Here is a 13260-nt window from a genome sequence, read left to right on the forward strand (position 1 = left end):
TGTATCGCACATGATATCACACACAAGTAAACAAGCTGCAGGAGGGCTTGTATCACACACACAAAAACACGCTGCAGGACTGCTTGTATCACACATGATATTACACACGTAAACATGCTGCAAGACCGCTTGTATCGTACACAAGTAAACTCGCTGCAGAACTGCTTGTATCAGACATGATATCGCACACAAGTAAACACGCTGCAGGACTGCTTGTATCACACATGATATCACACACAAGTAAACATGCTACAGGACTGCTTGTATCACACACAAGTAAACAAGCTGCAGAACTGCTTGTATCAGACATGATATCACACACAAGAAAACACGCTGCAGTACTGCTTGTATCGCACATGATATCACACACAAGTAAACACGCTGCAGAACTGCTTGTATCACACATGATATCACACACAAGTAAACACGCTGCAGAACTGCTTGTATCAGACATGATATCACACACACAAGTAAACACGCTGCAGGACTGCTTGTATCACAGATGATATTACACACGTAAACATGCTGCAAGACCGCTTATATCGCACACAAGTAAACACGCTGCAGAACTGCTTGTATCAGACATGATATGACACACAAGAAAACACGCTGCAGGACTGCTTGTATCGCACATGATATCACACACAAGTAAACATGCTACAGGGGTGCTTGTATCACACATGATATCATGCTGCAGGACTGCTTGTATTAGACATGATATAACACAAGAGAACACGCTGCAGGACTGCTTGTATCGCACATGATATCACACACAAGTAAACACGCTGCAGAACTGCTTGTATCAGACATGATATCACACACAAGAAAACACGCTGCAGGACTGCTTGTATTGCACATGATATCACACACAAGTAAACATGCTACAGGGGTGCTTGTATCACACATGATATCATGCTGCAGGACTGCTTGTATTAGACATGATATAACACAAGAGAACACGCTGCAGGACTGCTTGTATCGCACATGATATCACACACAAGTAAACACGCTGCAGAACTGCTTGTATCAGACATGATATCACACACAAGAAAACACGCTGCAGGACTGCTTGTATCGCACATGATATCACACACACAAGTAAACATGCTACAGGGGTGCTTGTATCACACATGATATCATGCTGCAGGACTGCTTGTATTAGACATGATATAACACAAGAGAACACGCTGCAGGACTGCTTGTATCGCACATGATATCACACACACAAGTAAACATGCTGCAGGAGTGCTTGTATCAGACATGATATCACACACACACACACAAGTAAACACGCTGCAGGACTGCTTGTATCACACATGATATTACACACGTAAACATGCTGCAGGACCGCTTGTATCGCACACAAGTAAACACGCTGCAGAACTGCTTGTATCAGACATGATATGACACACAAGAAAACACGCTGCAGGACTGCTTGTATCGCACATGATATCACACACAAGTAAACATGCTACAGGGGTGCTTGTATCACACATGATATCATGCTGCAGGACTGCTTGTATTAGACATGATATAACACAAGAGAACACGCTGCAGGACTGCTTGTATCGCACATGATATCACACACAAGTAAACACGCTGCAGAACTGCTTGTATCAGACATGATATCACACACAAGAAAACACGCTGCAGGACTGCTTGTATCGCACATGATATCACACACACAAGTAAACATGCTACAGGGGTGCTTGTATCACACATGATATCATGCTGCAGGACTGCTTGTATTAGACATGATATAACACAAGAGAACACGCTGCAGGACTGCTTGTATCGCACATGATATCACACACACAAGTAAACATGCTGCAGGAGTGCTTGTATCAGACATGATATCACACACACACACAAGTAAACACGCTGCAGGACTGCTTGTATCACACATGATATTACACACGTAAACATGCTGCAGGACCGCTTGTATCGCACACAAGTAAACACGCTGCAGAACTGCTTGTATCAGACATGATATCACACACACACAAGTAAACACGCTGCGGGACTGCTTGTATCACACATGATATTACACACGTAAACATGCTGCAGGACCGCTTGTATCGCACACAAGTAAACACGCTGCAGAACTGCTTGTATCAGACATGATATCACACACACACAAGTAAACACGCTGCAGGACTGCTTGTATCACACATGATGTTACACACGTAAACATGCTGCAGGACCGCTTATATCGCACACAAGTAAACAAGCTGCAGAACTGCTTGTATCAGACATGATATCACACACAAGAAAACACGCTGCAGGACTGCTTGTATCGCACATGATATCACACACAAGTAAACATGCTGCCGGACTGCTTGTATCACACATGAAATCCCGCTGCAGGACTGCTTGTATCGCACATATCACATCACACATTTAATGATATTGGAAAAAGATCTGATACGGTTACCAGCCCCAGTTATTTAACGATCCATGAGTGGATCCCAGAGGGAGGAGATCAGTTCTTACTTGAGGAAGTAGCGCTGGCCAGTCGGCGTCTTGGCCATCTCCCAGCCGTGGGGGAGGGGCATGTCGTCGGGTATGATGGGCGGGGCCGCCGCCGCCGCCACCACCGCCGCCGCCGCGTCGGGCATGTTGACGGGCAGCGAGGCCGGCGAGGAATGGGCGCGGACGTGGTGAGGCGTGAGGGAGGCGCACGCTCCTCCGTCCGAGCTGGCCTGACGGGAATCAAACGCAAGAGTTGCACAAAAAGGTGCGGTGAATCAAGGGTCAAAGGTCAAGAGGAAGCCAGTTGATAACTCCCTATCCGTCACGCCCTTTTATGGGCGCGCTCCTGAGGAGCCTAAAAACATGACACTTTTTTCTGTGCAGAAGAAGAATGGAGACAGGAAGTTATCGACAATAACGCCTTAATTACACGTTAATAACATTAATAACACAAAAACTTTCATAATAGGACCAAAAAATGTTTACAATACAAACAAATGGGACACGTTTAGGGAGAGTTTGCCATGGTTGGGGGGGGGGGTAAGCTGGTTATAAAAAAAACAAAAACAAACATGTTAATTACACGTTAATAACATAAACAATTTCAAAGGTTAATAACTTAATAACTATAAAATGTTAACATAAAAACTCTAATAGACAAAAAGATTGCAGCACAAACGTTTGGGACAAGTTTGGGTAGATTTTGAAATATTTATGGGGGGGGGGGGGGGGGGGCGCTGTTATGAATAATAACACGTTAATTACACATTGATCTAATATTCAAGGACCCTTCATTTAAGTTGGAAACAGAGGCGTCACTATGGAGAGGCTCCTAAGGAGTCTAATCATCATCATAATAATAATAATAAAGAGGTCATATTAAAGAGCAAAATGGGGCCCATCCATCCATTTTCTACCGCTTGTCCCGTTCGGGGTCGCGAACACATAGCACATAATTGTGATGCATTCAAGGACCCTTCATTTAAGTTGGAAACAGAGGCGTCACTATGGAGAGGCTCCTAAGGAGTCTAATCATCATCATAATAATAATAATAAAGAGGTCATATTAAAGAGCAAAATGGGGCCCATCCATCCATTTTCTACCGCTTGTCCCGTTCGGGGTCGCGAACACATAGCACATAATTGTGATGCATTCAAGGACCCTTCATTTAAGTTAGAAACAGAGGTGTCACTATGGAGAGGCTCCTAAGGAGTCTAATTATCATCATCATAATAATAATTATAATAATAATAATAATAATAATAATAATGATAAAGAGGTCATATTAAAGAGCAAAATAGGGCCCATCCATCCATTTCCTACCGCTTGTCCCGTTCGGGGTCGCGGCGGGGGGCTTTCATTTTTGCATCTCATAGCACATAACTGTGATGCATTCAAGGACCCTTCATTTAAGTTGGAAACAGAGGTGTCACTATGGAGAGGCTCCTCAGGAGTCTAATCATCATCATCGTAATTTTATTAATAATAATAATAATAATCATAATAATAATAATAATAAAGAGGTCATATTAAAGAGCAAAATAGGACCCATCCATCCATTTCCTACCGCTTGTCCCGTTCGGGGTCGCTTCATTTTTGCATCTCATAGCACATAATTGTGAGGCATTCAAGGACCCTTCATTTAAGTTGGAAACAGAGGTGTCACTATGGAGAGGCTCCTCAGGAGTCTAATCATCATCATCATAATATTATTATTAATAATAATAATAATAATAATAATAATAAAGAGGTCATAATAAAGAGCAAAATGGGGCCCATCCATCCATTTTCTACTGCTTGTCCCGTTAGGGGTCGCGGGGGGGGAATGGGGGGTGTGGTTTTCATTTTTGCATCTCATAGCACATAATTGTGATGCATTCAAGGACCCTTCATTTAAGTTGGAAACGGAGGCATCACTATGGAGAGGCCTTAAGGAGTCTAATCATCATAATAATAATAATAATAATAATAATAATAATAATAATAAAGAGGTCATAATAAAGAGCGAAATGGGGCCCATCCATCCATTTTCTACCGCTTGTCCCGTTAGGGGTCGCAACGGGGGAATGGGGGGTGTGGTTTTCATTTTTGCATCTCATAGCACATAATTGTGATGCATTCAAGGACCCTTCATTTAAGTTGGAAACAGAGGCATCACTATGGAGAGGCCCTAAGGAGTCTAATCATCATCATAATAATAATAATAATAAAGAGGTCATATTAAAGAGCAAAATAGGACCCATCCATCCATTTCCTACCGCTTGTCCCGTTCGGGGTCGCTTCATTTTTGCATCTCATAGCACATAATTGTGAGGCATTCAAGGACCCTTCATTTAAGTTGGAAACAGAGGCGTCACTATGGAGAGGCTCCTAAGGAGTCTAATCATCATCATCATAATAATAATAGTAATAATAATAAAGAGGTCATAATAAAGAGCAAAATGGGGCCCATCCATCCATTTCCTACCGCTTGTCCCATTCGGGGTCGCGGCGGGGGAATGGGGGGTGTGGTTTTCATTTTTGCATCTCATAGCACATAATTGTGATGCATTTAAGGACCCTTCATTTAAGTTGGAAACGGAGGCATCACTATGGAGAGGCCCTAAGGAGTCTAATCATCATCATAATAATAATAATAATAATAATAATAATAATAATAATAAAGAGGTCATATTAAAGAGCAAAATGGGGCCCATCCATCCATTTCCTACCGCTTGTCCCGTTAGGGGTCGCGGCGGGGGAATGGGGGGTGTGGTTTTCATTTTTGCATCTCATAGCACATAATTGTGATGCATTCAAGGACCCTTCATTTAAGTTGGAAACGGAGGCATCACTATGGAGAGGCCTTAAGGAGTCTAATCATCATCATAATAATAATAATAATAATAATAATAATAATAATAAAGAGGTCATAATAAAGAGCGAAATGGGGCCCATCCATCCATTTTCTACTGCTTGTCCCGTTAGGGGTCGCAACGGGGGAATGGGGGGTGTGGTTTTCATTTTTGCATCTCATAGCACATAATTGTGATGCATTCAAGGACCCTTCATTTAAGTTGGAAACAGAGGCATCACTATGGAGAGGCCCTAAGGAGTCTAATCATCATCATAATAATAATAATAATAAAGAGGTCATATTAAAGAGCAAAATAGGACCCATCCATCCATTTCCTACCGCTTGTCCCGTTCGGGGTCGCTTCATTTTTGCATCTCATAGCACATAATTGTGAGGCATTCAAGGACCCTTCATTTAAGTTGGAAACAGAGGCGTCACTATGGAGAGGCTCCTAAGGAGTCTAATCATCATCATCATAATAATATTAATAATAATAATAGTAATAATAATAAAGAGGTCATAATAAAGAGCAAAATGTGGCCCATCCATCCATTTCCTACCGCTTGTCCCGTTCGGGGTCGCTTCATTTTTGCATCTCATAGCACATAATTGTGATGCATTCAAGGACCCTTCATTTAAGTTGGAAACGGAGGCATCACTATGGAGAGGCCTTAAGGAGTCTAATCATCATCATAATAATAATAATAATAATAATAATAATAATAATAATAAAGAGGTCATATTAAAGAGCAAAATAGGGCCCATCCATCCATTTCCTACCGCTTGTCCCGTTCGGGGTCGCGGCGGGGGGCTTTCATTTTTGCATCTCATAGCACATAACTGTGATGCATTCAAGGACCCTTCATTTAAGTTGGAAACAGAGGTGTCACTATGGAGAGGCTCCTCAGGAGTCTAATCATCATCATCATAATTTTATTAATAATAATAATAATAATCATAATAATAATAATAATAAAGAAGTCATATTAAAGAGCAAAATAGGACCCATCCATCCATTTCCTACCGCTTGTCCCGTTCGGGGTCGCTTCATTTTTGCATCTCATAGCACATAATTGTGAGGCATTCAAGGACCCTTCATTTAAGTTGGAAACAGAGGTGTCACTATGGAGAGGCTCCTCAGGAGTCTAATCATCATCATAATATTATTATTAATAATAATAATAATAATAATAATAATAATAATAATAATAATAATAAAGAGGTCATAATAAAGAGCAAAATGGGGCCCATCCATCCATTTCCTACCGCTTGTCCCGTTAGGGGTCGCGGCGGGGGAATGGGGGGTGTGGTTTTCATTTTTGCATCTCATAGCACATAATTGCGATGCATTCAAGGACCCTTCATTTAAGTTGGAAACAGAGGCATCACTATGGAGAGGCCTTAAGGAGTCTAATCATCATCATAATAATAATAATAAAAATAATAATAATAATAATAATAATAATAATGATAAAGAGGTCATATTAAAGAGCAAAATGGGGCCCATCCATCCATTTCCTACCGCTTGTCCCGTTCGGGGTCGCGGCGGGGGGCTTTCATTTTTGCATCTCATAGCACATAATTGTGATGCATTCAAGGACCCTTCATTTAAGTTGGAAACAGAGGTGTCACTATGGAGAGGCTCCTAAGGAGTCTAATCATCATAATCATCATAATAATAATAATAATAATAATCATAATAATAATAATAAAGAGGTCATATTAAAGAGCAAAATAGGGCCCATCCATCCATTTCCTACCGCTTGTCCCGTTCGGGGTCGCGGCGGGGGGCTTTCATTTTTGCATCTCATAGCACATAATTGTGAGGCATTCAAGGACCCTTCATTTAAGTTGGAAACAGAGGCGTCACTATGGAGAGGCTCCTAAGGAGTCTAATCATCATCATAATAATAATAATAATAAAGAGGTCATATTAAAGAGCAAAATGGGGCCCATCCATCCATTTCCTACCGCTTGTCCAGTTCGGGGTCGCGGGGGTGCTGGAGCCTTTCTCAGCTCATAGCACAATTGTGATGCCTTCAAGGACCCTTCATTTAAGTTGGAAACAGAAGCGTCATTATGGAAAGGCTCCTAAGGAGTCTAATAAGAGTATATGTAGGATTAATTTTAGCATCTCATAGCACATAATTGTGATGCTTTCAAGGACCCTTCATTTAAGTTGGAAACAGAGGAGAGACTCCTAAGGAGTCAAATCATCATCATCACAATAATAACAATAATAATAATAATAATAAAGAGGTCATATTAGAGAGCAAAATGGGGCCCATCCATCCATTTTCTACCGCTTGTCCCGTTCAGGGTCGCAGGAGGGAAAGGGGGGAGGGGGTTTCATTTTTGCATCTCATAGCACATAATTGTGATGCATTCAAGGACCCTTCATTTAAGTTGGAAACAGAGCCGTCACTATGGAGAGGCTCCTAAGGAGTCTAATCATCATCAAAACAATAATAATAATAACAATAATAATAATAATAATAATAAAGAGGTCATATTAAAGAGCAAAATGAGGCCCATCCATCTATTTTCTACCGCTTGTCCCGTTCGGGGTCACTGGAGCCTATCTCAGCTGCATTTGGGCCAAAGCACATAATTGTGATGCATTCAAGGACCCTTCATTTAAGTTGGAAACAGAGGCATCACTATGGAGAGGCTCCTAAGGAGTCTAATCATAATAATAATAATAATAATAATAATAATAATAATAATAATAATAATAATAATAAAGAGGTCATATTAAAGAGCAAAATGGGGCCCATCCCTTCTTTTTCTACCGCTTGTCCCGTTCAGGGTCGCGGGTGTGCTGGAGCCTATCTCAGCTGCATTTGGGCCATAGCTCATAATTGTGATGCATTCAAGGACCCTTCATTTAAGTTGGAAACAGAGGCGTCACTATGGAGAGGCTCCTAAGGAGTCTAATCATCATAATAATAATAATAATAATAATAATAATAATAATAATAATAAAGAGGTCATATTAAAGAGCAAAATGTGGCCCTATCCATCCATTTCCTACCGCTTGTCCCGTTCGGGGTCGCGGGGGCGAGGTGTTTCATTTTTCATAATTGTGATGCATTCAAGGACCCTTCATTTAAGTTGGAAACAGAGGCGTCACTATGGAGAGGCTCCTAAGGAGTCTAATCATCATCATAACAATAATAACAATAATAATAATAATAATAATAAAGAGGTCATATTAAAGAGCAAAATGGGGCCCATCCCTTCTTTTTCTACCGCTTGTCCCGTTCGGGGTCGCGGGTGTGCTGGAGCCTATCTCAGCTGCATTCGGACCATAACACATAATTGTGATGCATTCAAGGACCCTTCATTTAAGTTGGAAACAGAGGCATCACTATGGAGAGGCTCCTAAGGAGTCTAATCATAATAATAATAATAATAATAAAGAGGTCATATTGAAGAGCAAAATGGGGCCCATCCATCAATTTTTTACCGCTTGTCCCGTTCGGGGTCGCGGGGGTGCTGGAGCCTATCTCAGCTGCATTCGGGCCATAGCACATAATTGTGATGCATTCAAGGACCCTTCATTTAAGTTGGAAACAGAGGCGTCACTATGGAGAGTCTCCTAAGGAGTCGAATCATCATAATAATAACAACAATAACAATAATAATAATAATAATAAAGAGGTCATATTAAAGAGCAAAATGGGGCCCATCCATCTATTTTCTACCGCTTGTCCCGTTCGGGGTCGCTGGAGCCTATCTCAGCTGCATTTGGGCCATAGCTCATAATTGTGATGCATTCAAGGACCCTTCATTTAAGTTGGAAACAGAGGCGTCACTATGGAGAGGCTCCTAAGGAGTCTAATCATAATAATAATAATAAAGAGGTCATATTAAAGAGCAAAATGGGGCCCATCCATCCATTTCCTACCGCTTGTCCCGTTCGGGGTCGCGGGTGTGCTGGAGCCTATCTCAGCTGCATTCGGGCGGTCTAGGCGGGGTACACTTACTTGTCTGGAGTGCGTCCGGGGGTCCGGCTGGCGGAAGAAGGAGTCCGGCAGCTTCCGCATCCTCATGGGCAGGGAGGCGGGCTGCTGGGCGGCCTTGCTGGGGTTCATGACGGCGCTGAAGAGGGCCTCCAGCTCCGTCTGGGAGTCCCCGCGCACATGCACCACCTGCTGGCCGGCCGGGGGAGCGCCGCGGCGGGCGTCCATGTGGGCCCCCGCGGTTAACAACCTTCGCTTCGGCCGACTTGAAATTGCAACTGGAGACAAGAGACGAGACGGGGGTCAGGCGTGCGTGGACGGACGCCGCGTGACAATACGTGACGTTACGTGATCGGATTGTTTACACTCCCCCCCTCCCCTCCCCTCCCGTCTAACCCGCCCCAGCTTCCACTCCCAACTTCTTTAAAAAGTTAAAGAAAGCCCACCAAAAAAAAAAAAGAGTAGTGTCCGATTGTAGCGAGGAAAGTGGCGTGGCAATGCGTGGGCGGAGGAGAAAAGAGCAACACGCGTCCCCTGCGTACCTCCACGCAGACTTGTCTGCCCGCCGTCTTCCTCTCTCCACGCCACCGAGGAATCCGAACTCGCGTCCGACGGAGAAGGGAAAAAAAAGAATCCACTCGGGACGGACGTCGTCGGGACAAAATCTCAGCCGCAAACTTTTGCGTGTGCGCGTCCACTCGCACGTTCATGTGATAGCGCGCATGGGCGGGGCCGCAGCCTTTAAAGCCGCACGCCGAACTTTTTGCCACACAATTGACGTGATTTACGCGGAAAACCCCGCTCCAATGTTTTGTTTTGTTTTTGCGCGCGCAAAAACACCCGAGAATGCGTGGAGTGAACACGCAGAGACGTGAGCGTCGTTGAGTAAAAGTCTAATCCGATCCGAAATGATGTTTTCGTCGGACTTTATTTTCGTTTTTTTTATTCCACTGGGAAGTTGTCCTAACAAAACATCCGCCCCTGTTCGGGCCGAGGGCGCCCTCTGCTGGAAAACACGCACACTGCACCCCCGGACCCGCCAGACGTAAGGTCGTTTCTGTTATAAGTTGACGCAGCATTGACCGCTACTGCCTACTGGCGCTGACGAGACGCGGGGCCGCCATCTTGGAGTGGTGATCCGCTCCAGTCAGTGCAATTCATTTGGCAGGAGCAATGAACTGTCAGCGCTTTTAATTCATCTTACCTCACTGAATACCACTGATTTTCATGCGGTTTTTTTTGTCATACGTCTAGCTATGATAAAGGACACATGTTTTATTATTTATAGTTTGCTTAACACTAAATGTAGCCTGGAGTAACTAATAGTTATAATCAAGTTAAGATTAGTTAGCTTAGCTTAGGCTAGGCTACGTGAAATATGTACACCAGGGGTCCTCAAGTACAAATCTTGAAGGTCCACAAATGGTTTTTTTTAAACAGGCTGGGTCCGTTTATTATCGGTCAAGCTTATATAGTAGCAGGAGGTAGGTAGTTTAACATTTTCTTAAAATTAACAAAAATAAAATAAATATCCAATAAAATACATGAAATATTTTCTTTGAAACAAAAATAAATAAGAACTTTGAAAAAATGTGTCCTCTGCATTTGACCCATCCCTTGATCACCCCCTGGGAGGTGAGGGGAGCAGTGGGCAGCAGTGGCGCTGCGCCCGGGAATCATTTTTGGTGATTTAACCCCCAATTCCAAGCCTTGATGCTGAGTGCCAAGCAGGGAAGAATGCTGGTATGAGCTTTTAAACATAACCCGTTAACTGCTGCCAATCAAATGGTGAATAAGATACTCTTTAGGGTTCATATGTTTGTAAATCTGACAGTGATGAAGTCAGTGCCTCACCAGCCATCAACCTCACCGCACGTTACTGCTCTGTTGCTATTTGTTGTTGTGTCATAGATTTAACAAAAATCTTGCTTGATGTTTCATATGACTTTTTCAGCCTCGTGATTTCTTTTTTTTTCTTAGCTCTGAATCATGAGGAAATGTCTCTTCAAATTCGCGGTGCTCTTTCAGATAGTGACGTTTCAGATTTTCACTTTTCACCAGAGCAACAGTACTGTTGCATATTAGACACATTGGTCTGGTACTTGCATTAGGTAGGATGAAACATATTGCTCTGTCCATTCTTCCTTGAAACGTCGGTTTTCCCTGTCCACCTTTCTTTTACCAGCCTGAGCCAACTTGGAGCATGCCATTGTGATTTGATTCACATTCAGTGACTGACGAGTGAACAGTTAGCGAAGTAGCGATACGAGACAACTGTGTGCCTGCAGCGAAAGGTTCCATGCACTGTGCACTGCACATGTGTATGACCCAGGTGGTAACAGCCTATCAGCGTGTCGTGATAGAGATGACAACCCATACCCCGGAATTAGCCAATCAGAGTGGCATTCTCTCGCTCTCACTCCGTCTCTCTCTCTGAGAGAGAGAGAGAGAGAGAGAGAGAGAGAGAGAGAGACGGAGTGAGTGAGACACGAGAAGTGTAAACGAAACGTGGAGATATTTGATTAAAAACAACGAAGAACGTTGACTTGCGCTAGCGATAACTCACAGATGAATACAATTATTATATTTTTTTATAATAATTATAATTATAATAATTATAATCTGTGGTGGGCTCTCCTATTTCTGGGGCTGAGGTTGCCGAGGTAGTTAAAAAGCTCCTCGGTGGCAAGGCCCCGGGGGTGGATGAGATCCGCCCGGAGTTCCTTAAAGCTCTGGATTTTGTGGGGCTGTCTTGGTTGACAAGACTCTGCAACATCGCGTGGACATCGGGGGCGGTACCTCTGGATTGGCAGACCGGGGTGGTGGTTCCTCTCTTTAAGAAGGGGAACCGGAGGGTGTGTTCCAACTATCGTGGGATCACACTCCTCAGCCTTCCCGGTAAGGTCTATTCAGGTGTACTGGAGAGGAGGCTACGCCGGATAGTTGAACCTCGGATTCAGGAGGAACAGTGTGGTTTTCGTCCTGGTCGTGGAACTGTGGACCAGCTCTATACTCTCGGCAGGGTCCTTGAGGGTGCATGGGAGTTTGCCCAACCAGTCTACATGTGCTTTGTGGACTTGGAGAAGGCATTCGACCGTGTACCCCGGGAAATCCTGTGGGGAGTGCTCAGAGAGTATGGGGTAACGGACTGTCTTATTGTGGCGGTTCGCTCCCTGTATAATCAGTGTCAGAGCTTGGTCCGCATTGCCGGCAGTAAGTCGGACACGTTTCCAGTGAGGGTTGGACTCCGCCAAGGCTGCCCTTTGTCACCGATTCTGTTCATAACCTTTATGGACAGAATTTCTAGGCGCAGTCAGGGCGTTGAGGGTATCTGGTTTGGTGGCTGCAGGATTAGGTCTCTGCTATTTGCAGATGATGTGGTCCTGATGGCTTCCTCCGGCCAAGATCTTCAGCTCTCACTGGATCGGTTCGCAGCCGAGTGTGAAGCGACTGGGATGGGAATCAGCACCTCCAAGTCCGAGTCCATGGTTCTCTCCCGGAAAAGGGTGGAGTGCCATCTCCGGGTTGGGGAGGAGATCTTGCCCCAAGTGGAGGAGTTCAAGTACCTCGGAGTCTTGTTCACGAGTGGGGGAAGAGTGGATCGTGAGATCGACAGGCGGATCTGTGCGGCGTCATCAGTAATGCGGACGCTGTATCGATCCGTTGTGGTGAAGAAGGAGCTGAGCCGGAAGGCAAAGCTCTCGATTTACCGGTCGATCTACGTTCCCATCCTCACCTATGGTCATGAGCTTTGGGTCATGACCGAAAGGACAAGATCACGGGTACAAGCGGCCGAAATGAGTTTCCTCCGCCGGGTGGCGGGGCTCTCCCTTAGAGATAGGGTGAGAAGCTTTGCCATCCGGGGGGAGCTCAAAGTAAAGCCGCTGCTCCTCCACATCGAGAGGAGCCAGATGAGGTGGTTCGGGTATCTGGTCAGGATGCCACCCGAACGCCTCCCTAGGAAGGTGTTTAGGGCACGTCCGACC

The 13260-nt window shown here is 44.2% G+C and overlaps 1 protein-coding gene across 2 annotated transcripts in view; it reads right to left on the minus strand.

The window, feature by feature from the left end:
- LOC133607855 (transcriptional coactivator YAP1-like) overlaps nucleotides 1-13260 on the minus strand; it is a 70661-nt gene that overhangs the window by 51901 nt on the left and 5500 nt on the right. The window contains exons 1-3 of one of the 2 annotated variants that reach the window (XM_061962868.2): nucleotides 9817-10223; nucleotides 9299-9552; nucleotides 2494-2702 (exon numbers count right to left, since the gene is read on the minus strand). In XM_061962868.2, coding sequence (XP_061818852.1) covers nucleotides 2494-2702; nucleotides 9299-9502 — 413 coding nt within the window. In that variant the 5' untranslated portion in view covers nucleotides 9503-9552; nucleotides 9817-10223. Of the gene's footprint in view, nucleotides 1-2493; nucleotides 2703-9298; nucleotides 9553-9816; nucleotides 10224-13260 lie in introns of those variants that run through there. The other variant, XM_061962869.2, reaches the window with a different exon arrangement.

Source organism: Nerophis lumbriciformis, linkage group LG09 (assembly GCF_033978685.3).
Source record: "Nerophis lumbriciformis linkage group LG09, RoL_Nlum_v2.1, whole genome shotgun sequence".
Classification (NCBI taxonomy): Eukaryota; Metazoa; Chordata; class Actinopteri; order Syngnathiformes; family Syngnathidae; genus Nerophis; species Nerophis lumbriciformis.